Here is a 24,406-nt window from a genome sequence, read left to right on the forward strand (position 1 = left end):
CCATGGTCTTGATCTCCTGACCTCGTGATCCGCCCACCTCTGTCTCCCAAAGTGCTGGGATTACAGGCGTGACCCACTGCGCCCATCCTACCAAATGCTTTTTAAACATTTAAAAATGTAGTAAGTTCATCCTATACACTAAAGAGTGCCACAGCACACACCTCCCTCCAAGCCAGCCTTTGGGAGCCTTCGTCATCCATCCTGGAGGCCGTTCCTAGGGTGGGGTTCAGGTCTAGGGCATGCTGCCTTCCCTCAAGACTCAGCACCCGCTCCACTCACGCCTGGGGCCCTCAGGGCTGGGGCTCATTTTCTCATCTCCCCCAGTGTGTAACCTCCTGGCTGCTGGCACAGGGTTGGCCCTGCAGACCCACCTTTACCCCAAGGCCAGCCCCGCAGCTGCCCAGGGCAGAGGCCCCCAACAAAAAGCAAGGAAGTGGCTGTTTAGCCTGGACACTAACCGGACGAGTGCCCCCAAGTACTGCAGACGGACTCTGCACACAAGGCCCCCATCTCTTTCCAGCCCTGGCCAGGGAGATGGGTCAGTTTTCCCAGCAACCCAGGGGGCACTTAGGAGAATGGGTGAAACAAGGAAGCGAAACTTTCATACGATTGGTTTAATTTTTTTTTTTCAGCAGGAGAAAAAAGAATAAAGTTACAAGATTCTTTTAATATTTTCACAATGTTAAAACTAAAACTGAGCTCTAGGCTATGTGTGTAAGTAAATCTAGAACACAAAAGGGTTAAATAAGATTTTCTCTTTTAAAGATACAAGAATTTAAGCTTTCCTTACATTTAACAAACTTCACAGAACAGATACTGCAGGGGAACAAGCCCCACCCCCCACCCCCCCAGCTCTAAGTCAGGAAGCGAACATGGGCTTCGCTCCCCTGGGCCGGCTCCCCAGGGCTCCTTCCCACGGCTGCCTCCACGCAGCAGGCAGTGGGCAGGGCCTGGGGACGGCCGGGAAGGGAGCGCACAGCCTCTTCGGGACCAGAGCTTGGCGGAGGCCTAGGCGGGGCTGCCTCACTGAGGATGGCCCATATGGTGGCCAAGGGCTGTGGCTTGACAGCAGTGGTAAACGCTGGGCAGACCTGGCCCCTCTGCCCTGGGCTGCCCTAGAGCAAGACACCGGTCTGGGTCCTGAAGCAAGAATTAAGGCTGGGGATTTTGCAGCGGGTTCCACTCTGGTGGGTGGAGGGTGGGAAGAGCATGACTTCCTATTTCAGTACGTCGGATCAAAAAAATATTTGCAGTTGCAGGTGTTCAGCTGTTAATTTGCAGACAGAGTTGAACCATTTGTTGTTTTATAAAAGGAAAGTTGCTGGGTTAAACTATTCCAGTAGCCTATGTGTGGGCAGATCCACGCTGCCTCTGCAGGGGCCTCCTGCCCTCACCCACCTGGATCAGATGCGGACCTAGAACCACTGGGACCGCTCACCCTGCCTGGGCTTTCAAGAGAATCCTGATCCTGTCCACCCAGCCCCAGCCCCAGCCCCAGCCCCAGCCCCACCTGACTGGTAGTGATTTCCCAACATGGGGCAATGAGGCCCACCCCCACCCTTCCCCACCTGGCCTGAGCAGCTGCAGCTGCTGAACTCCTCTGTGAACATGAGGGGGCACAGGTGGAGAAATGCACCCTCAGGCCCTCACCCACCAGAGCAAATACCACTCTCGGAGCTGGGCCACAGCCACAAACCGCTGTTCTAGACAGATCCAAACCCACTGTCCCTGGGACGTATGCTGCCTTCCCTCACTAAACTTGCTATGTGGTAGATGTGGACTGGGTGTCCTTGGACTATGGGGCTGCATAGAAACGAGAATGGAGGCCACGGCATCATCCTCTTGGCCCCTGGAGGCACGGGCGGCTCCAGCTGGAAGGGGCAGAGCCCGTGGGCGGCAGCTTCCCTAGCTGCTCCCAGCACTTCTACTGATTCTTGTTGGCTATGAAATGTCTTTTTAAAAAACTCCCAATATAGAAATCTGGCTGCAGAGGCCAGTGTGCAGACCCGGCCACCGCACTGTGCTGCCATTTGCCGCATCTGGTCCGTGCCAGATCCCTGCACTGGCGAATGGCAGACCAGAGCCGGCGGGGACAGGGCACTCTGGCTGCTTCTCGTGGCCTTGGATCCTGTGTAGAAAAGGCGGGTCTCGTTCGTGGACTAGTCTTGAGTGGAACTAATTTTCAAAGTGAGGTTACTGTTTCTCTTCTTGTGTGATGAGTTTTTTCATAGCAAGTCAGGTAAAAAAATTTCCATAAGAATCTGTCCCCCACCCCCCATTTCCAGCTCTGTGGGAGAGTGAGGCCACCACCCAGCCCAGCCATGTGGCCAATCTCAGCAGCCTCCTGTGGCCAAGGCACACATGGCCATCAGGTATCCTGGCTACTGGGACTAAGGATAAGTGAAGAGGTGAAAGGCCGAACATTAAACAGAGTTTCTGGCAAAGCCATGTGCGTCGTGGGAACTTTAACACCAGCTTCTACTCCTCTATTAACTCAGAGTCTCCGTCTGGAACACTTTCCACTTAAGGCTTTTTATAAGTTTGACTCCAGCAGTGACAGGTATGTGTTGTTTTAAATCCACTAGCCATGCTCAAAAAAAAATATTCTTCATGTTTTAATTTTATACAATGGCTAGCAGGCACCTTAGTAACCAGCCAGAAATCAATTTCAACCACCATCAACCCCTAAACTACAGTACCAGGATGGCTGGCTAAAGAAAGGAAACGGACTGGCTGCAGTCTGACGCGTGCCCAGTACAAGGTGTCTGGCTGACTTTGTCCTAAATAAGGCTAACATTAGTGAACTAAGAACAGCGTCATGTGGTGGCCATGCCTGGCCTTCAGGAGCACCCCTCCCCGATGCGCTGGCAGGAGCGCCCCACTTTCCGGTCCAGCTTCACCATTTTCATGATGGCTTCCTCCCGGCCGCGGCCCATGTGGTCAAATGTGCAGTCGTGCTGCTCGGGAAGGCGATGTAACATACAGAACACATAACCTGCAGCAGTGGGAGAAGCAGAGGAAACAGAGTATTAGGGTGGCCTCCAAGTGCACAGAGCCTCACTATTGCCTTTGTCCAGAGGATGGAAGGGCATCCCAGTGGGTGGACAACAGTCACTGCAGGGGTTCCTGATGCAGCAGAGAGCTCACTCCAACACCCACACCCTGTAGCAAGAGGGTCAGCACTTCGCATTCCACAGCTGCTCAAGCCCGTCTGATGCCCTCCGAACTCACAAGCTGTGGCTGCTCAGAGGCTGCCCCTGCCTGGACCCTTGAGGGCAGAACCCTAAGTTGATGGCTGCAGTGAGACACAGCCCTCTCCTTGGAAATGAGTGGGCTCTGCGCCCCCGCCAGCACCACGCAGGCGGAAGAGCACAGGCTGTCAGCTCAGCACTTTGCTTGGCTCAGGAAAACTGTGATTTCCACCACAGGATGCCCACCATTTCTAGGAGGCAGGAGAAATGATTATGTCTTAAATGACATTCCACCTCCTGTACAGCCGGGGCTAGAGAGGATGGTGGGAGTGATCAAACCACAATCCACAAATGAGTGGGGGCTCTCAAAGGAAAGTGGATTATTTCTAGTGCTAGAAAAGGTATTAGATAGAAACAGAGGAAAGGACAGCAATGCTGGGCTCGAATTGCCATCTCCAAGGAACCTGAGACTTCTTTTTTTTTTTTTTTTTTTTTTGAGATGGAGTCTTGCTCTGTCACCCAGGCTGGAGTGCAGTGATCTCGGCTCACTGCAACCTCTGCCTCCCGGGTTTCACGCCATTCTCCTGCCTCAGTCTCCTGAGCAGCTGGGACTACAGGCGCCGGCCACCACGCCCGGCTAATTTTTTGTATTTTTAGTAGAGACGGGGTTTCACCGTGTTGGCCAGGATGGTCTCGATCTCCTGACCTTGTGATCTGCCTGCCTCGGCCTCCCAAAGTGCTGGGATTACAGGCATGAGCCACCGCGCCCGGCCAGAACCTGATACTTCTAACTTCATCAGGTAGGTGGGCAAGGTTGAGATCCCCACACTCAGGGCCTCCCAACTGTCCTTCCCTCCCAGAAGTGCACGATGCTGCAAGGCTCTTTTTGAAGCAGAGAAATCCGAAGGAGACACTGGTCTGGTAAATAAGAGAAAAAGACCAGTGATGAAAGATCAAGAGGCCTACCAAGCAGGGAGCTGGTACAGGTAACGTCACTCTGGGCCGGGAACAAGGAGGGGAGGGCTGCAGGGAGCCAGGAGCCAGGCTCAGAGAACACAGGGTGCACAGCTGCACCAGGGTGTCACCCATTCCCTCCCGCTTCCCAGGCAATTTCTAGAGCGGCTGATATGCATGTGGAGCACAGACGTCTGAGGTCCCCAGGGTCTGCCGGCTGTCTCTTTCAGGAACACTGGGGAGAACAAGATCAGGGCTAGGAAGACACCTGCCAGTGCTGGCTGGCTCCTCACCACCTTCTTATCCCATCAGCATTAACTCACCACACCTCTAGGCCCCGTGAGCCTAGATCAGGTTCACAGGAGCAAGCTTCTGGGTGAGTCCAGATCCATTCCTAAACCTGCTCCCCCTGTCTGCAGCAGGCATCCCACAGCAGCCTGCCCAGGCAAACACTCTCCTCACTTGTTTTCCAAGCCAACGGCAGCTCTTTTCAGACTTCTTTCTTTTAAGCCCTCATCCAGGCCATAAAGAACAGCCCTTGCAAACTGACTCATCCCTCCTCACATCAACTTCTTTTCAGAGATGGAGAGGCTGTGCTTTTAGAAGAGCAGCAAGCGCCCAAGCAAGGAAGAAGTGGCCAGGATGAACAACAGTTTCAACAGCCTTAAGATTTAAGATTAATATTCAATAGCCTTAACTTCTAAGATTAACTTCACCTATATTCCTCAGCCTGAAGGAAGGAGAGTGTGTGGTGTCCTCAATGGCTGGGGACCAACCAGCCTCAAGGATGTAGCCGGTGCTCACACCCTACTAGGAAGCCTGGAGCCCAGGCTGTGTGCAGGGGACATGTACACAGCCTGGGGGGCTGGGAGTGACCCAGCTGAGCTTGGGCCATCCATTGTGTGAGAAAACACATTATTAACTGCTTCCCAGGGAGAGCAGGGCAATATGTTTGACTCTAAATTGGGATTGGGTTTAAGGAAAAGAACAGAGATGAAATTTTTGTCTCCTGAGAAGCCAAGCTCCCACTTGGTCCAAAAGCAAAGTTAAGATTAATGAGCTCATGTGTTATATTTACTGATAAGTTCATTACTCGAAGATATTGGATACCAGTTGTCTTTCTCCTAAAGGATTTTGCAGCAGAGGCGTGGATGGCCTCAATATGCATCCTCCATCTAACAAGCAAAATCATCTTTTCGTAGCAAAGCCTACCTGGTGAGGGAGAACCTGCTGCCAGTCAGGGCTTAGGGTAGGGGCACCAGCAGGATGGCATCAGGATGTGTCTGCAGACATTTCTGTCACCAAGTCCTGACATATTTCTGTTCTTTCAGCATCTATAATAAGGGGTGGGTGGACCCCTGCTGCCCGTTCCCTTCCCTTTCTTCAAGATACTGGGATGATTCAGAAGGTCCCAGGGGCTCTCCTCTCCTTCTGATGAATGGTGCTGGCTGAATAAAAGCAGCAGGAAATGGATTACCACTAGAATTAACTTGGCTCCTGGCTCAGCTTAACACCTCATTAGTCAAAGACGGACTGGGGTGGAAGGCAAAGGCTGCATCTGGCCCCCCTTCTCCATGTTTGCTTAGCTTGCCTTCCGCCAGCTAGTGAGCAGCCAACTTGGTGGATGTGAGAGCCCCAGGCCTCTGGAAGAAGGAACAGGGAGTGACACCCATAGTAGCTACCCTGATATTCCCTTTACCGCCCAGGGAGTAGCTACCTGATATTCCCTTTACCCTCTATCACAGTAGCTACCCTGATATTCCCTCTACCAGCCCAAAACACCTTATTTCTCTGCCCAGGTTCTGTGTACCTGTTAGACACATCTTGACACTTGGCTTAGATTTCTTTTTTTTTTTTTTTTTGAGACAGGGTCTTGCTCTGTCACCAGGCTGGAGTGCTGTGGTGCGATCCTAGCTCACTGCAGCCTCAACCTTCTGGGCTCAAGAGGTCCTCCTGCCTCAGCCTCCCCAGTAGCTGTGACTACAAGCACACATCACCACACTTAGCTATTTTCTTATATTTTATTTTTGTAGAGACAAGGTCTCACTGTGTTGCCTAGGCTGGTCTCACACTCCCGGCTTCAAGCATTCCTCCCGGCTCGACTTCTCCAAGTGCTGGGATTGCTGGCATGAGAAGGCACCCTCTAATCCCAGCACTTTGAGAGGCCAAGGCAGGAGGAATGTTTTCAAAAATCCACACCCAGCCAGCTTGTATTTTTGAAAGGTAAAAACTATTAAACAGCAGATAGATTTTGGGAGCAGCGCTGGTAGTAATGAGAATATACGGTATTGTAATTCACTGGAGAAAAGTTTGGGGGAAACTCTGGAGGGCTAACTTCCCAAGTAGCTGCACTGAAGTTATTAGGTGGCATAAATTAAGCTCAATTCCTTCTCCTGTCAGATCATTCACTAGGAGGAAGTTATGTCTGGAACTTGTCCCAAATGCTGAGCAGGTATTATCTACTGACAGCAGCCAATGGTGAAATGCATTTTGGTGTCAGAAGGGGGTTGTCCTGGATACAGGGGATGGCGGGCAGAGGTGCGTGGGAGTGACTGGTGGATGGGATGAATCTTTATCCTCTTTTCTTGGTACTCACAGATGTTTCCAGAAACTGCTGCAAGCGTCATGACTTTGGGTTGCTCTCTGACTGAATTCTGGGATCCAAGCTGGGTATGGAGAGAGATGAGTCCAGGCTGCTACAGAAGACTGTTTTCCATAATTTCAATGATGAGCAGTTTTAGAGCACAGAGGATTTATAGTCGTGTTAGCTAGGCCAGCCTTGACACTTCCTCTACATCATTTGTTAGAAACCAATAAGGGCCTTTCCAGAGAGGGCCAAGGACAGGGGCCTCCAGAAGGGATGAAGACACTAAGGACACAGAACTGACCTGCTGAACTATGACAGCAGCTCTGGTATTATTACCCAGGGTATCATGTATTTCTTTTTTCCCCAGATTTTAAAAAGTTATATATTAAAATCAAAATCAGATAAAGTCACATATTCACAGCTGGCTGATCTTTGACAAGGTCAATGAGAACTTACACTGGGGAGAGGAAATCCCCTTCAATAAACGGTGCTCAGAGAATTGGCCTGCCACATGCAGAAGAGTGAGACTGGACCCCTATCTCTCACCACACATAAAAATCAGCTCAAAATGGACTCAAGACTTCAACTCAAGACCTGAAACTATAATAATACTACAAGAAAACCTCGGGAAAACTCTTATGGACATTGATCTAGGCAAATAATTTATGACTAAGACCTCAAAAGCACAGGCAACAAACACAAAAACAGACAAATGAGACTTAACTAACTAAAAGCTTCTGCACAGCAAAAGAAATGATCAACCGGGCAAAGAGAAAACCTGTCAAATGGGAAAAAATATCTGCAAACTATTCATCTGACAGAGGACTAATATCCAGAGTACATAAGGCACTCAACAGGAAAAAAAAATCCTATTAAAAATTAGGCAAAGGACATGAATAGACAATTATCAAAAGAAGATATACAGTAAACAGGTGTATGAAAAAAATACTCAACATCACTAATCATCAGAGAAATACAAATCAAAACCACAATGAGATGTATCATCTTACCCCAGTCACTATGGCTATTGTTACAAAGACAAAAAAAATAACAGATCCTAGTGAGGATGCAGAGAAGAGAGAACTCCCACTGTTGGTGGGAATGTAAACTAGGAAAGCCACTATAGAAACCAGTATGCAAATTTCTCAAAAAACTAAGAATTATCATTTGATCCAGCAATCCCACCACAGGATATCTACCCAAAGGAAAAAAAATCAATACATCAAAGGGATGCCTGCATTCGCATGTTTATTGTGGCACTATTCACAAAAGCAAAGATATGAAATCAACCTCAGTGTCCATCAAGGGATGAATGGATTAAAAAAATGTGGTATATATACACAAAGGAGTACTCTTCAGTCAAAAAGAATGAAATCATGTCAGTTGCAGCAACATGGATAGAACTGGAAGTCATTATCTTAAGTGAAATACACCAGGCACACAAAGGCAAATATCCCATGTTCTCACTTATATTCAGGAGCTAACTAATTTAAACACATGGAGGTAGAGAGTGAAAAGACACAGACTGGGAGGGTGAGTGTGGGGAGGGAGGTGGATGAAGAGAAGTGGACTAAAGGGTATAAACATATAGTAAGACAGAAGGAATAAATTCAATATTAGATAGTGGAGTAGGATGACTATACTTAGCAAAAATGTACTGTACTCGTGTGACAGACACCCTAACCCTGACCTGATCACATGCATTATATACATGAAACAGAATTTCTCATGTACCCCATAAATTTGTACAAATAAAAAAAATCAAATTCACTGACTCATTTACATACATGCATTCCCATATCTATATTTTCCTTATGGCCCTATTGTTCAGTAGCATGTAATTTTAAAAACATTTCAACAGATTTTTGCTTACTGTAGCTATATATCATTTGGTGCTTTGAAGGGATAAAGGACGATAAGGGATGGGGAATATGGTTAAAAGGATGCTCACCCCCCAAAAAGAGAGGGGGAGTCATGGCAAAGTGGTTGAAAATGTAATCTGCCTGCTAAATGTGGTTTAACCATATCCCTTTCCCCTGCCAAGTCACATGACTGGCTACCCTGCTCCTTTGAGCGCAGGATTACTGGATTTTCATGAAATACTGGTCCAGGAGGAAGCTGCAGAGCTTCCTTAAGGATACCTGAGTTGTGTTCAGTAAATCTGCACAAAACACTCAAGAACTTGTATGGGCGTCCCTTTGCTTTCTGGCACTGAAGAGCAATATGGGATGAGCCCTTGACTTCAAAGGGAGGGTGAAACAGCAGCTCTGCAGGCACTGTGCTCCATGACTCCACTTTCCATGGCCCTCTGGACTGAGGCCTCTCTGCCTGCCACCATCCTGGCTTCTTACAGGCTGCCCTTAGCATGGGAAGAAGGAGAGCAGGACTAGTGAGGCCCAACCATAGCAGGTAGTACCAGTCACCCCCTGTGATCTGAGGGGAAGGTCTCCCCAGGGTCTCCACCAGCTACACCCACCATCTGAGAAGACCTCCTTCAAGTGAGCAGACAGCATCGAGAGGGGGCACATGGAACTGGAACGGAAGAAGAGGATGCCTGTCCAGATAGTCACAGTGGCTGAACCACCTAAGGCTGTGATCCTGGGGCCCTGCCCAAGCCTGTGGCTGTGGACAGCAAGTGACGAGGGTAGAGCAATCACTTCCCTGACTGTCACTACCAAAGACACAAGATCATAGCAAAAGGCAAAAACACAATTCAAGACCTATCTAAAGCTCTGTCCTGAAAGAATCCCATGTGAATGAGAAATGCAGGAGGCAGTTTTCAGCTCACTCACCAGAAACAGAGAGGCAGGGGGGTAGGGACACCTCTCTCGGGAGAACAGGTATTTCAATGGAGGCCACTCGTAAAATATTAAACCAGCACATCTGGACTCAGCCCTCCTGATGCTCAGCCTCCTAAAGACCCATGTGCCACAGAAACCTGAAGATGCCCAACACCTAAAGGGCCTTAGAAACACATTCCCAGCAGAAAACGGAACTGAGGAGCATTTTCCCAAGACCCATAAAAATCTGACACGCAGAGCTCTAAAACTGCTCATTTGGCGGGAACCAAACTTCTAACATGACCCTACAGCTTTTAAAGCTAACATGTGAAGTGGATACAATTCATTCAGATCTCTCATCCACAGCTACACCTCACCTTTGTCTACACAGGGAGTAGGTGTGGGTGTTTTGAGACTAAACCTACGTGACTGAGAACAATCTGCACAAATGCCATCATTAGGCAAAGGTGCCACAACATCCAACACCTTGTTCTAAGTGCTGTGAAAATTGTAACAACATCTCACTCACTTATATACAAAAATCAACATCAATCAAAAGGAACACTCCAAGGTGTAACTCAACCTAGAAGGTGGGGCTGTGTTCTGCGTTCTTTACCTCTCGCAATGCTGGCAGGCTAGGCACGGAGGGCAGCTGAACCAAGTCAAGTAGCGTCAGCGGGTTCCCTTCCCCCAGTGGCCACAGGGAATGGCTGCTATAAGGGGCCTGGGGAGGCGGGTGGAGCAGGAGCTGGAGGGCAGAGGGAAGGAGCCCACCTTACATCCTGCCTGAGGTGAGGCCTCTACCCTTGGCTGAGGCCCCTGGACCCTACAGACCAGCATTTCCCTCCAATTCCTAAGAATTGGGTAGGTGTTAGAACTGTCCATTTACACAGAATTTCCTGAGGGAGACAAAGAAGGTGATGCTGAAAGTCACAAAAGTTGAGCCCTTGACATTTTGATTCAATCGGTGCCAGACAGAAATGTTGCTTATTGGCTTTATCTTGAAGTAAAAATAATTATTTCAAGTTGGCAAAACTGGGCAGCTCTGGATACTTTTGGACTATAATTAATTAAACATTTGCTTTCTTGCAGACCCCTTCACTTGGAAGCTCCCTCAAGTGGCTGTTTTATTACAGCCATAGACCAGGGAGGGCTGCAGCTCCAGCTGCTCAGGTGTTTTTACCTCATTTGCAAATGTTTTACACTTCCTTGCTCATTTAAATTTCAAATTGTCAAAAGTTGAAGGAGGACCTAAAAATACTGATGAGCCTTGGGGATGAGGTACTGTAACACGCTCTGCTGGTGTGCAGCCTGAGGTGGCAGCATGCTGCTGTCTGCACAGAGGCACCTGCTCCCTACCCCCCAGCCTGTGCTGGGGGCAGCACAGTGATGGGGCCCCGGCAGGTATATCTGGTTCTGTGGTAAATCAGAGACTATTCCTGTGGATGCACATGAGCTCCAGCAGATAGAAGCTACCAAGACCTCTCAAAGCATCCTGAGTTGACCCTCCAAATCTCAACTCATTAATAGGTACCACTTGGCATCTAAAGTGTCTATTTCAAAAATAAATGACAAATATCCCTGACTCATCTTCCTTAAATGATCAAGCAACCGTATTTTTTAAAAAATCATTTTTTTCCAGCAAAGTAACAACTGTTTAAAGCTCAGGACAGCTCACTGGCCTCACAGCTCATATGTAAGTACACGTGTTGGGTCAGGACAGCTCACTGGCCTCACAGCTCCTATGTAAGTACACGTTGGGAACAGCAGGTGGTTACAGGGAAGCTTGTTGTAAAGCATTAGCCATTTATACTCCCACCAGCAGCAATCTCTGGATTATACCACATCCGCTGACCTAATGCCCAAGGCAGAATTTGTAGCACAGAAATGTATTATATTAAAGGATCTAAATGCATTTTATTTCATCAGGCCAGGGTACAGGCAAAGCAGCTGCAGGTGTTTTGGGAATGGAACGCATCTGCTTTACATTCTCCTCCATCCCTGGCTTTGCATGGTAAGGGGAAAATCATTAGACTCCAACACACAGAACTGGATCCCAGCCTGCTGAGTTGGCTGACATAGTGCTCTGCTGGGCTGAGAAGAGAACCAGTGGATGGACAGAAGTCAGCTGCCCGGGGTGCTGGAACCAAACCCACCGTGAATCAGCAAGCTGGGCATCAGTCTGTCTGCTTTTCAAAGAGAAGGAAAACTTGCAATTTAGAAAAGCCCACGCTCCTCCTCAACAATTTCATAAGAAACACTAAATCATATCGAGACAGCTCTAGAACAGAAGCAATCATCTGCTTTCCTCCACATAAATTAAAATATCAGTTACATGCCAGCTAAATGTTAGAACCAAAAGCAGTATGATAGAGGCAAAGATACAAAAGCCTTGTGCAAAGAACTCATAAGGCAGCTGTGCACCGTCAGCGGTGATCGAGAGCCCTCCCTTGGCATGTGCCGTCACATCACTCTCAGAAAGCCGTCAGCAGTGCAGGCAAGAAAACTGTGCCACAGTCCAGCTTAACGAAGCTCCCCATGCAGTTTGTACACATGCCATTTTAAAAGTATAAAAAAATTCACCACTGTTCATGTCCTTTATTATTGTTTCTCCAGACAGCCCCATTCTTGCAAAAGCTCTAATTACCTCTTTCCTCTCTGTGGAGAATATCGGTTTCGTCCCAGTAATGTCTCCTTCTATCACCCAGCTCAGGCAGCTCTCACTTTACCTGACAGCCAGAGAACACGCCTCCCATCGCTCACTCTTGCCTCCATGTAGGAAAAGCTATTTTTGCAACCCAGGGGGTAGGGGGTTAGGAGGCCCATACCATGAAAGATATTGTGACTTATGAGAACTCTCCTCCAAGCAAGCCCTTCAATGCCCAGCATACGAGGAGACAGGGGCTGGCTGCAGGCTCATATGCTAGGCTGTTTTATCTGGAGATGAACATATATTTAAAAACTAAGAGAAAATGGCTCAAGGCAGTTTTTGTCACAAGAATAATGAAATGACTTGCTCTTTCAAACATCATTTCATTTCAGTAGCTGAAAGCAGGTGGCATTAACCACTTGGTACCTGGGGTAGTCTTTGGGGTCCAAAACCCCATAAGGAGGCACCTGCACTCCTGGCAGGCCCCTCCACCTCCTCCAGCCCCTACGCGGCTCTCAGGGGAAGAGTGCTGTGCTGGTAAGAAACTTCGGTTTTGGGAATGATCTTATTCTCCTTTCAGTAGGCTCCTGATTTGTTTGGCCTTCTCTTTCAGCATTTCCCAATCTTTTAAAACATTATCTTCTCAGACAGAGCAGTCTCCTAAAAAACCAGCTCCAAAGTTAAAGTAGAGATGACAAAAGAGGCTGCACACATTCTATCCAGGAGCTGCTGAGGACACAGCCTGGGCCCGTGGGGGTAACTCAGTTGCCAAGCTCCTGACACATGGCTCGCCACGGAGCTGTGGCCAGTTTAGCCTCCCTGAAGGCACCTTTGCAGGCAAGAGTCAGTTCATCCAAGGCACAGAATGTCTGAGTGGCAATGTGGTCAGGGGGCATCAGACTATAAATGCCATACATCTCTCTCCAGAGAAACACCTGGAAAAGAAAGGAACATTTTCCCCATCTTTCCCAACTGACCTTTCAATCAACACGCTGGGATCACAGGGTGTACACAGATAAGAAACTGGAATCAGGAGAGACCTGTAGCTTAGTCCCAACCCTGCTTCCACAGCAAGTCCCTTAACAGCTGAACTATACATTCTCTTTCACGGTAATACAGCACGGAGTGTGTGCTTTGGACCCCAAGTACTGAATTCAGGTTCCCGCTGCTCTGCTTTGACAGTTATGTCAGGTAAAGTGAGGGCTGCTTTGACATTACTGGCTCAGGGCAAGCCATTTAACCCTGAAGAACCTCAGCTGTGTCTACTATAAGATGGGGTTGTTATGGGCATAAAAGAACACCGTGCCTGTGACGCACCCGGCATGTGCTCGAGGAAGACTGGTTGGTCCTGGGATGATTCTTCAGAGTGTGGTCATCCCTTTTGCCATCTTGCCCTACCTGGTGCAGCTGACATGCTTGGCATTACGACTCAGACCGCCTTCCCCCATCATGTCTGTTCCTTCCTCCTCCATTCACACAGCCTTTTTTCTGCCCCATTTGCTTTTACCTCCCCATCTGGATTCTGGTTCCATTCTCCTTTGAGAAGTCACTGCTGACAAAAGAGAATGAACGTGGAAATCTTCCTCTGAACATATGATGTACAAGTTTCCTCTCTCCCCCTCCACAAGCCTGTTTTTACAGACTATAATGCATGCTAAGTGACAAGCTCAGTAAAAATTTCTGAAGATATGCAAATTTCAGAGAAATGTGAATTAAAAATACAAAGACTACACAGTGCAGGCTGGAAAGCACTCAGTGGTTAGGGACACCATGAAAGGGATACAGAAACTTTCCAAGGACATCAGGGAGGAGCTTCTCTGCCCTGGCAGAGGCATCTCCACAGGTACAGCTGAGTGTTCTGCAAGACTGTCACAAACAGAGGCAGAGCATGTGTTGCCCAGTTTGGTCGTGTACTGACTATTTGTTGAAAAGCCTCATGTCTACTTCCCCGAGTCTGTCAGGCCGGGGGCTGTGGTGAAAGGAAGAGCAGGAGAAAGGAATGGGCTGTAGACATTCTGCAAACAATCTACGTTTTCACCCAAACTGTGCCAGCGTTACATGCACTTGTTTTATGTGCTTGTGTTAAGAATGAAGTTTCTCTAAGGGCTTCTTGTTTTCACCACGATAACTCAAAAAGGTCATTCAGAGGAGTTAAAAGTACAAGCATGCTTTTGCCGTTTCCACAAAATCTGAACTGCAAAGTCACAAGTCCTACAATGTCTGCTGTCCACTGTTACAAGACTGTGTGGTGGGGGTGGGGGTGGGGACGGGCAGAGAAGCTGGCTTCTTGATTCTCCATAAAGTTAGTTTATTTACAAACAACTCCCATGAAGGGGAAGAGGCTTATTCAGTGTCAGAAAAATATTTTCTGCAGACATGAGTTCAAATCTGAAGTCAGACTGCACACTATAGTGAAAGCCCTACTGAATGGATAGCCCACTAAAGGACTCTACAAATCTCCTGTGTGGAAGGTATTAATAACCCCATAGCCCAGCTCCATTTCACTGGGGGTGTAGGAGAGGGGGCTCAGATATGACGACTTCACCTAATGGTTACAATTTGGGTATAAAAAACACCCCATGAATGGCTGGGCATGGTGGCTCATGTCTGTAATCCCAGCACTTTGTGGCACTGAGGCAGAAGGATCACTTGCAACCAGGAAGTCAAGGCTGCAGTGAGCCGTTATCGAGCCACTGCACTCTAGCCTGGGCAACAGACCAAGACTCTGTCTCAAAACAAAACAGAAAACAAAACACCCCATAAATGGAGCCTGAAAATCGCTAAATCTAATGACCCTTTTCAATTCTCACTTAGAAGCTCTAGAAAGCTGATTACTCCCGTGGGCTCTGTGACACCTGCTTACCTTGTTTTCCTTCTCTTTCTCTGATAGCTCTTCGTCTGCTGTCCTTGAAATATTAGCATTATTCAGTGCTGGACCTTCTTTCTGTCTTAATCCTACACTCTTCCTCAAGGTTAAAATTCTAACTATGTATGCTAACAATTTTGAAATTTCTCTCTCTGCCCCAGACCTCTCTTTGGAGCTCCCTATCTGTGAATTCAATTCTCTACTTGGCATCTCAGGTATTTCAGACTTGAGATGTCTAACATAGGACACTTGCTACTTCCTCACAAATCTGCTGCTTCTTCAGTGTCTCCCATTCTAAGAGAATAGGGCCACCATGCAGCCAGTGGCTCATGACACAAACCTGGAGTCATCACTGATATCTTCCTTACTGTTCACATTCAATTACCGAGTCCTGTGGATATGATTTCCAAAAATCAAATCCATTTACTTCTTGCCCTCTCTACTGCCACCACCTAGTCAAAGCCACCAGTATCTTTTTCCAAGGCTACTACAATAGCCTCCTTTAGGTGGCCGCCCCCACATCAAATCCACCTTCCTCAGGGCAGCCAACGTGATGAGATGATGAGATCCAGCCCTGTCTGTGATTACCATGCTCCTTTACTTAATGGTTCCCCACTGATTACAGTAAAAACTTCCTCACTGAAGCATGATCTCAACACTGGCTGCCGCTTCCCCTTGTGCCATTTATTCCTTTGCATTCTGTGTCCCAGACACACCAACTTCCAAATGAAATTCTTGGTTATTCAGGCCTTAGCTTCAATGACTTCCTCAGGAAGATCTTCCTGAACCCTCAGACTAGGTTAGGGCCCAGTTGGATGCTTTCAAGGCATCTTGAACTTTCCCTTCAATCACTAGTCACAATTTTAATTTAGTGTCATTTGTGGAATTTGTTCATTTAACTTGTCTCCTTGGCTAGATTTCATAAAATCAAGTACCATGCTTCTGTAATTTATCACATATCCTCTATCCCTAAAATACTGCTTGGTTCACTCAAAATATTTTGGTCAGGTAAAGGAATGACAGGTTAGGTACAGAAAGACTGTGTTCTCTGAACCTTAGGGAGCAAGCAAAGGCCAATCGGGTATTCAAGGGGCCAAATCCAATATCCTCACCTCAACCTCTACAGCATTTGTCTACTTTTCCATTTCTTGAAAAACTTCTATTTTTCGTCTTCTGTGATGTCACACTCCTTTCTTCCCACCTGACCAACTGCTGCTCCTTGGAATCCTTCATGGCTTCTCCTCTAAAATCACCCAGCATGACATCCTCCTGCATTTTCTCCTTTACGTAATTTCTTCCAGGTCCAAGTAGGGTATCAATGCTAATGCCTCTTGAACTTACATTTCCATCCATGAATTCCTCTCAAATCCAAATCCCGATATCCAATGGCCTAATTGACAAACACTTCTGACTAGAATAATGTTTGCTAGGAATCTCAACTGTACCATGTTCGAAACAACTCTTCATCTTTTTGACCTCTCCATTAGTTTATCTCCTCATCTTCTCTGCCTCAGTGAGTGGCAATATATCCACCCAGCTGCTGTTCGAGTCACACTCTGGGCTCATTCTTGATTCCTCTCTTCTCTTTACTTCTCACACTGGCTTTATTAGAGGTTTGGTTAGATCTAAACAACGTCCTGAATCGGCCCTGCATCTCTTCTCATGCGAATGTCCTGTGGCAGGAATAAGCTCCCCATGCTGATGGAAGAGAAAGGCAGCCAGCTGGGCTGGAGTGCGGTGAGGCCAACGGCTCCACCAGGCTGCTACAGCTCAGGCATGTTGCCTGCTTCTGCCTTTGCTGCACTCCAAGCCGTCTCCCTCCCAGCAGTTGGAAGGAATTTCTGGATTTTTTTTAAAAAATTACTGACCTGAGATATACTTGTTTTATAGTTGTTTATTCTTACTTTGCCTATTTAAAGGTAATACATGAATATAATAAAAATTCAAATTGCCTAAAATGATATACAGTAGAAAGTAAGTCTCCCATCCCATTCTCTCAGTTACCCTCTCCAGCAACCACCACCACTGCCTGTTTTTATGTATTCTTGAGAGCCCATGCATCAATGCATATACAAGCATGTGTTTCTCTCCCAGAGAAATATATTTTTTCTTTTTCTTTCTTTCTTTTTTTTTTTTAAATAGAGACAAGGTCTCACTATGTTACCCAGGTTGGTCTCCACTGCCTGAGCTCAACTGATACTCCCACCTCGGCCTCCCAAGTGCTAAGATTACAGGCATGAGCCACTGTGCCTGGCTCTCCAGGGGAATATTTTTAAAATTTAAGTCAGATCACTCCTTTGCTTAAAACCCTTCAATGCCTTCTCACTATGTTTACAATAATCAGATTATTTGCAAAGACATGCAAGCCCCTGACTGATCCCTGCTGCGTCTCCACTCTCCTCCTGCACTGTGCTCCGGCCAGGCTGGCCAGCTTTCTCTTCCTCAGATACACCAAGTTTGTTCCTCCCTCCAGGGCCTTTGTTCTGTCTAGGGCACTGCTCTCCCAGCTCTCTGAATGGCTGGCTCTCCCAGCTTTTATGTTCAGCTCAGCTTTCATGTCCTCCCAGGTGCTGGCCTCCCCCTTCCCTATTTGCGGCTCCCCCTTTCCCTTATCACTCTGTCATTTTATTACATCGTATCTCCAACTCCCATCAGAAATTACCTTGTTTATCTGTTCCCTTGCTTACTGCATCTCTCCCCCAAAGAATAAAAGCACCAAGAGGTCAGGGACTTTTGTCAGTTTTATTCCTTGCTCTTCCTCTACAACTCAATAAAGATGAACAGAATGAATAAATAATTTGAGTAAACATCTGACTCATTAAAAATAGAAAAATATTGCTTCTAGCAATAAGACAGAAAAACAGAAAAATATTACTTCTAGCAATATTTAATGCTAGTAACTGTGCCCCTCCCCGTCACAAGAGGACACCGTCACCATGCAGTTCATCCAGTTACCTGGGTGAACACAAGTGCACGGGCACAACTGAAAAATTACTGCTGTCTGGCTTGTGGTGTATCCCGTTTTTTGCAGTAGCACGTTTACTTTCCTAATAGTGCCTTTCTATTGCCGTTATTCACAGGAGCCTGCACTTGCTGCGCTCACTCTTAAGAGTAACCCAGAAACGTCCAAGATGGCACTGGATCCTCTCCTGGAACTGAAACTTTGCAGTTGCTCATAATTACAAATGAGTGGAGTACACACAATGCAGAACTGAATGTAACCACACAATTCCCACTGACATCCATTTCCTATTCCACCCTGGTATTTTGTCCAGTTACTCCAGATTCCATGGAAAATTAATCCTTAGTTCGAGGGAAGAGCAGTTTAATTGATGCAAGAGTATTAACATAAACCTAGCCCTTTAGTTTGTAAATCTGGGACCCCCACTTCCTGGGTGAATCTGGAACATACAGTGCAGAGCTCAGGGAAACAAATGTTACTGTGCGCTGACTCACAGCTGCCATGGTCCAAGAAAGAACAGCACTGAGTGTGTGGACAACAGTGGCTGGCTGTGCACAGCATGTGTCCTCGTGACCCTTAAGAGTCCTCAGGGCACAAACAGGTGGCTGCCAGCCTGTCTCCTGGACCCACAGGACCCATCTTCGCCTGTGGAAGCCACTGCCTGCCACCTCCCACCCTATGGCCTAGAGCGAAAGCAAGTATTTACTACTAATAAAGAAATCTAATATCGGCATGGAACACACTTATCCCTAGCTCCCTTGCGGCCCCAAGGTACTTTTCTGGAGGAGCCATCAGAGCAAATGAAGCAGGCCTGCCTTGGATCATGCAAAGATCTGTCTTCTGTGGATAGACAGTACTCCCCACAGGCCAGAGTCATCTGTCTTCCAGTCACCCACCCAGGCACTGTACATTTTAGCATGTGCACCAGTTGGTGTGGCCTGTGATCGTGAACAAGGAAGTATCCAAAGCAACATGGGACTTTCCCTGTAATCTTCTTTGGACTGTGTCACAGGCACTGTAATGGGGTACAGCAATACACTAGACAGTACAGGTGGCTCTAACTCTCATTTCCACAGGCAACAACAGAGAAAGGGAACACCCTTCAAATCTCAAGAGGAAATAAGCAGTGGCATCCTCAGGCGCTGGCAGCTGTGGCCAAACACCACTCTCAGGTCAATGCCAGTGGACTTCCCACACCCACCATCACACCTCCATTTTTGCTCCTCCTCCATTTCCAGACATTTCTAGTCCTTCTCTACTGTGTCTCTTTTCTCTCCAACACATGGATTTCTTTTTACTTGTCGTGACCATTTTTGTTTCTCAAAAAAGTAAAAGGAAACGGAAATCCACAGCTATGACTGCCTTAATACCTGCTCCACAGAGGAGGCAGCCTTCTGGACTGCAGGCTCAAGGGCAGGCCAAGCTTGGCAATGCTGGTAAGTGTCCACACCAAGCAACTCTTACGTGTGTACCTCTCATCTGTCTACACAGCTCACCAGAAATGTGTTCATTTCCTTTTTTCTTTCTTTCTTTCTTTCTTTCTTTTTTTTTTTTTTTTTTGAGACGGAGTCTCGCTCTGTCGCCCAGGCTGGAGTGCAGTGGCGCGATCTCGGCTCACTGCAAGCTCCGCCTCCCGGGTTCACGCCATTCTCCTGCCTCAGCCTCCCGAGTAGCTGGGACTACAGGCGCCCACAACCACGCCCGGCTAATTTTTTGTATTTTTAGTAGAGACGGGGTTTCACCGTGGTCTCGATCTCCTGACCTTGTGATCCGCCCGCCTCGGCCTCCCAAAGTGCTGGGATTACAGGCGTGAGCCACCGCGCCCGGCCTCTTTCTTTTTTTTAAATTGAGATGGAGTCTTGCTCTGTTGCCCAGGCTGGAGTGCAGTGGCTCACTGCAACCTCCAACTCCCAGATTCCAGTGATTCTCCTGCCTCAGCCTCCTGAGTAGCTGGGATTACAGGTGCACGTGCCACCACGCCTGGCTAATTTTTGTATTTTTAGTAGAGACAAGGTTTCACCATGTTGGTCAGGCTGGTCTCGAACTCCTGACCTCAGGTGATCCGCTCGCCTCGGCCTCCCAAAGTGTTGAGATTACAGGCGTAAGCCACTGCGCCCGGCCTCACGTGTTCATTTCTTAACTGAGCTCTGTCTAACCCTGAATTAGGGATGGGGATGCCTGCACAAAACACAGAGATGTAGAAAGGTGAGAAATTTTTTAGAGAAGCCAGTTGATCCAATTATTTTAGGCAGTTCTCCAATGAACTATAGGGCTAACGCATCCACCTTTTTCAGTTTTTTTTGCCTCTGAACTTTGCTGTAGCATTTCATGGTCAGTCTCAACTATCCAGATCTTAAGTCTGCTAGCTCCTTTTCCAAATAGTTAAGAGTGCCACCTCTCAGCACTTATTCCCAACTTATCCAGAGCTTGTTCCTTTTGAGTCTCTGGGAATGTACCACCTGTCACGCCCCTCATGGGTCCTGTCCCAGGAACCTTAGCTCGCTAAGCAACATGACTTTGAGAGACGGAACAGTTCTAGTGCCCCCTGACATAAGGCAGGTTGGTGAAAGCCAACAACCCATGAAAGCTTCATTCATAGGGATCTGGTTACTGGCAGATATACTGACCTCTAAGGCAGTCTTCTCCACGTCTGCCTTCCAAAAGATGGCAATGCTCTCCAAATGCAAATTCTCTTTTTGTAACACTGACTACAGTATCCACCAACACTAGAGTTTATGCTGGCACACAATCTTATTCAGGCTCGTGGCTGGCAACAAGATGGCAAAACGTGAAGTGGTGAGGCTTTTCTTAGTCTGCGTCTCCAGGCCCCAGCAGCTGAGGAGTAAGGGCTGTCATGTGATCTTATCAGGACTTTGGTCTGCTTAGGTAAAAAGCACTTTCCAGAAGCAGAAACAAACTTCATTGATATTGATCTTCTCAGAGTAAAGGTGCTATAGAAATCTCATCTAATAAATAAAGGATGCAGGCTCCAGTGTTGGGCTGTCAGTCCAGCAAGGGAAAGAAGCTATCAAGCTCAAGGAGTCAAAAATATTTATTGGTCACCTGTGCACTGTTTACAGAGCTCTATTCTAGGGACTGGGTGGAGGAGAAGGGAAAAAAAGAAGTCACTAGTTTCTGCCTTTTGAGATAGTTGGAGACACATGCAGAGAAAAATAGTTGAAGGTCACCAAGAGCAAAGCAAGATATCAACTGCAAATAAAATCAATATAATTCAGCGATGTGTAATAAATCGGGAGCACCAAGGGGAAGTCAACTCCAATAAGGGATCTTGGAGGAGGTAACTTTTCAAGGAACATGAGGATATGAATTAGCACTCAGGAGAACAGAATGTGCATGTCAACAGAATTAAATGCCACTGTGTCTCGTATTACCCAGGTGCAGCAGGAGACCAAAAGGTGGCCATGCTGTGGAGCCGGTTTTCCAGAAGCATCTGATCTAGATGTGGCATATGGGACACAACAAAACACAGTGCACTGGATGACTCATTACCCCATCTTAAGTGGTTCTCACAGTCAGGTGCATACATTTTTACCATTCAATAAAAAGCATCTCTGAAATGGGAAAGTGGTTAAGGAATGGGCTAAATTCTATATGGGTGAAAATATGGACAGTTAATGCTGTAGTCCTCTCCTCACTGTTTTGGGGACCCCATGGGCCAGCTTGGGGATATGAGAAAGGGGTGGGATTCTGGGAGCTCAAAAGAGCTGGGCTCAAATCCCAGGTGCTACCTTCGTATTTCTAAGCTTCAAAGCTTCAGTTTTCAACTCTGTAAAAAAGGAGGTACCATTTGTCCAACAATGCTCTTAAGAGTCAAATGATATAACTCAAGTACAGGTACCCAGGATATAGTAGCTGTTCAATACAGCTATTCCTCTTCTTCCTTCACCCAGAAGATCACAACTGCAAGATGCAGGGATCTCACAGTGTATTCAAGTGTCTATTAAAGTATCACCACACACCAGGCACTGCAGTAAGAGCCGAGAACCGCAGAAGAGTATCGCTAAGTGCTCATGGTCTGGAGAACGGACAGACATGTAAACAGATAATTTCAATATGCTCTGAGACATGTATTATAAACAGAGGCCAATCATGGACTCCACAAAAGAGAAGACTGTTGAGTTGTCTCAGAGGAGATCACCAGATGAAAGATTTTGTTAAAAAAGACAACAGGTTTTGTGAGGGCCTCAGCTGAGAAAAACTGTGGAGACAAACACTGAGCCCAGCCCGGCAATCCTGTTTCTGACCCTGTCCTTGATGCTCCAATATCAGTTCTGTGGTCTCAAGAATGAATTTGTTACTGGCGGAGCTGGGATGCTGGAAAGTTCACACCACAGTGCTCAAATCTGTGAATAGGTTTGAAGAAGAGGATTTGTGACAGATTGCTCTGGAGGGCAGAGTGAGGGGAATGAGTATGTGGTCTAGTGGGAGGCCAGTTTAAGCTGAGTAGAGGAAGCATCTAGTCAATCTAAGCTGCCCAGCAACAGGAGATGCCATACTCCCTCCATGCAGATGTACACAGTGGGGCTCCTGCCAGGAAACTGCTGATGATGGGGTTTATGCAGCGCCAGTTTACGGGTCTGGACTGGCACCGGATGGATGGCTTCTAATATCCCTTAATTGCTTGGATTATATGTCAAGGAATGGCAGGTTTGTTATGCAGGAATCAGAGACTAGTGTGGTTACACACAGTAGGTCTGTGACCTCCGAAGAACCCATATATTTTGTTTTCTATGAGACAGGGTCTCACTCTGTTACCTTGTCTGGAGTGTAGGGACATGATTACAGCTCACTGCAGTCTCAAATTCCTAGGTTCAAGCAATTCCTCTGCCTCAGATTCTGAGTAGTTAGGACTATAGCACATGCCACTACACTAGGCTAATTTTATTTTTTTGTAGAGATGGATTTTTGCTATGTTGTCCAGGCTGGTGTTGAACTCCTGGCTTCAAGCAATCCTCCCACATTGGCTCCCAAAGTGTTGGGATTACAGGTGTGAGCTACCACACCTGGCTCACAGAACCCATCTTATTCATGTCCAAGTACTAACAAAAACACAGGTTTTATTCGTGCAAATACACCCTTCCCCAAAGTTGAATTATTTAATTAAACTCATAAGCATACCAAATAATTTTAATTCAAGCAAGCAAGCACACTACCCTATCTGACAGTATATATGTCTAGTCTGATTTATTTTCCTCCTCTACCAATTTTTAGTGGTAAAGGGGGAAACAATCCATCTGGATCTTATTCGTTCAGCCATAATTCACTGGGAAATCCTGAGGCTGCACGTGTACCCTGGACCTCAAGAATTTACATGGCTACTGGCCCAGAAATATTCCCAGTCAGCTGTGGTTGGGTCTGCCTTCAAACACTATTCCAAAAAGGCTTTCCGCTAATCATAACCAGCAGGCTCATGAGAACACCACATTTCTTGGACTTTCAATTTTTTCTTGTACATTATTGGTCACCACTGACTGGACAGCCACTACAGGCCACATACTCCAATAGGGGCTGTGGTAAGTTACAGAGCCATCATGTACTCGTGCCTGCTGAGGATTTTTTGTCTGGCAGGGAAGGGGAGAACAGTGGGAGGAAGGCATGTGTTATACACCCACAAGGTATAAATCTCTGAGAGAGAATGGAAGTGACTGGAACTGATATGAAACCTCATTGATGTGGGTACTACTCATTTGCAATTTCCAGTAATTCTCTTTGGTTCTAAATTACCTTGGTGTTTCCTATGAACAAATGAATCTATTAAATGTACAGGTAGTATGGTCTAACTTGGGGGTACATTCAAATTACCTAAAGAACTGCATTTTTACTCTCTAAAGAAGAACTCTAAAGTGCTGGGCTGAGGCCCACACTTCTTAGAAGTACTTCTTAAGAGGGAATCACAAACCCAGAGGAAGAAAAGAAATAACCAATATCAGAGTAGAACTAAATGAAATTGAAACAAACAAAAAAAATTACAAAAGATAAATGAAACAAAAAGCTGTTTTTTTGAAAAGCTAAATAAAATTGATAGACCATTAGCAAGATTAACCAAGAAAAGAAGACAGAAAATCCAAATAAGCTCAATAAGAAATGAAACAGGAGAGACTGCAACGGACACCACAGAAATACAGAGGATCAATCAAGGCTACTATGAACACCATTAGGCACATAAACTAGAAAAACCTAGACGAGATGATTAAATTCCTGGAAAGACACAACCCTCCTAGCTTAAATCAGGAAGAATTAGATACCCTGAATAGACCAATAGCAAGCAGTAAGACTGAAATGCTAATTAAAAATATATCAACAAAAAAGGTCCAGGACCAGACAGATTCACAGCAGAATTCTACCAGACATTCAAAGAAGAATTGGTACTAATCCTATTGACACTATTTCACAAG

General features: G+C 46.7%; 2 protein-coding genes across 9 annotated transcripts in view; one reads left to right on the plus strand and one right to left on the minus strand.

Annotated features, from left to right (window-relative positions):
• Positions 1-8,502, plus strand: part of BTBD9 (BTB domain containing 9) — a 506,404-nt gene extending 497,902 nt beyond the window's left edge. The window contains exon 11 of the mRNA XM_065542923.2: positions 6,744-8,502. Within this exon, the coding sequence (XP_065398995.1) occupies positions 6,744-6,917 (174 nt within the window). The 3' untranslated portion in view covers positions 6,918-8,502. The remainder of the gene's footprint in view (positions 1-6,743) is intronic.
• ZFAND3 (zinc finger AN1-type containing 3) overlaps positions 600-24,406 on the minus strand; it is a 336,158-nt gene continuing 312,351 nt past the window's right edge. For all 8 annotated transcript variants that reach the window (XM_045390223.2, XM_074038173.1, XM_045390222.2 and 5 more), the window contains one exon: positions 600-2,995. In XM_045390223.2, coding sequence (XP_045246158.1) covers positions 2,841-2,995 — 155 coding nt within the window. In that variant the 3' untranslated portion in view covers positions 600-2,840. The remainder of the gene's footprint in view (positions 2,996-24,406) is intronic.

The sequence above is a fragment of the Macaca fascicularis genome, chromosome 4, assembly GCF_037993035.2.
Source record: "Macaca fascicularis isolate 582-1 chromosome 4, T2T-MFA8v1.1".
NCBI classification, from domain to species: domain Eukaryota; kingdom Metazoa; phylum Chordata; class Mammalia; order Primates; family Cercopithecidae; genus Macaca; species Macaca fascicularis.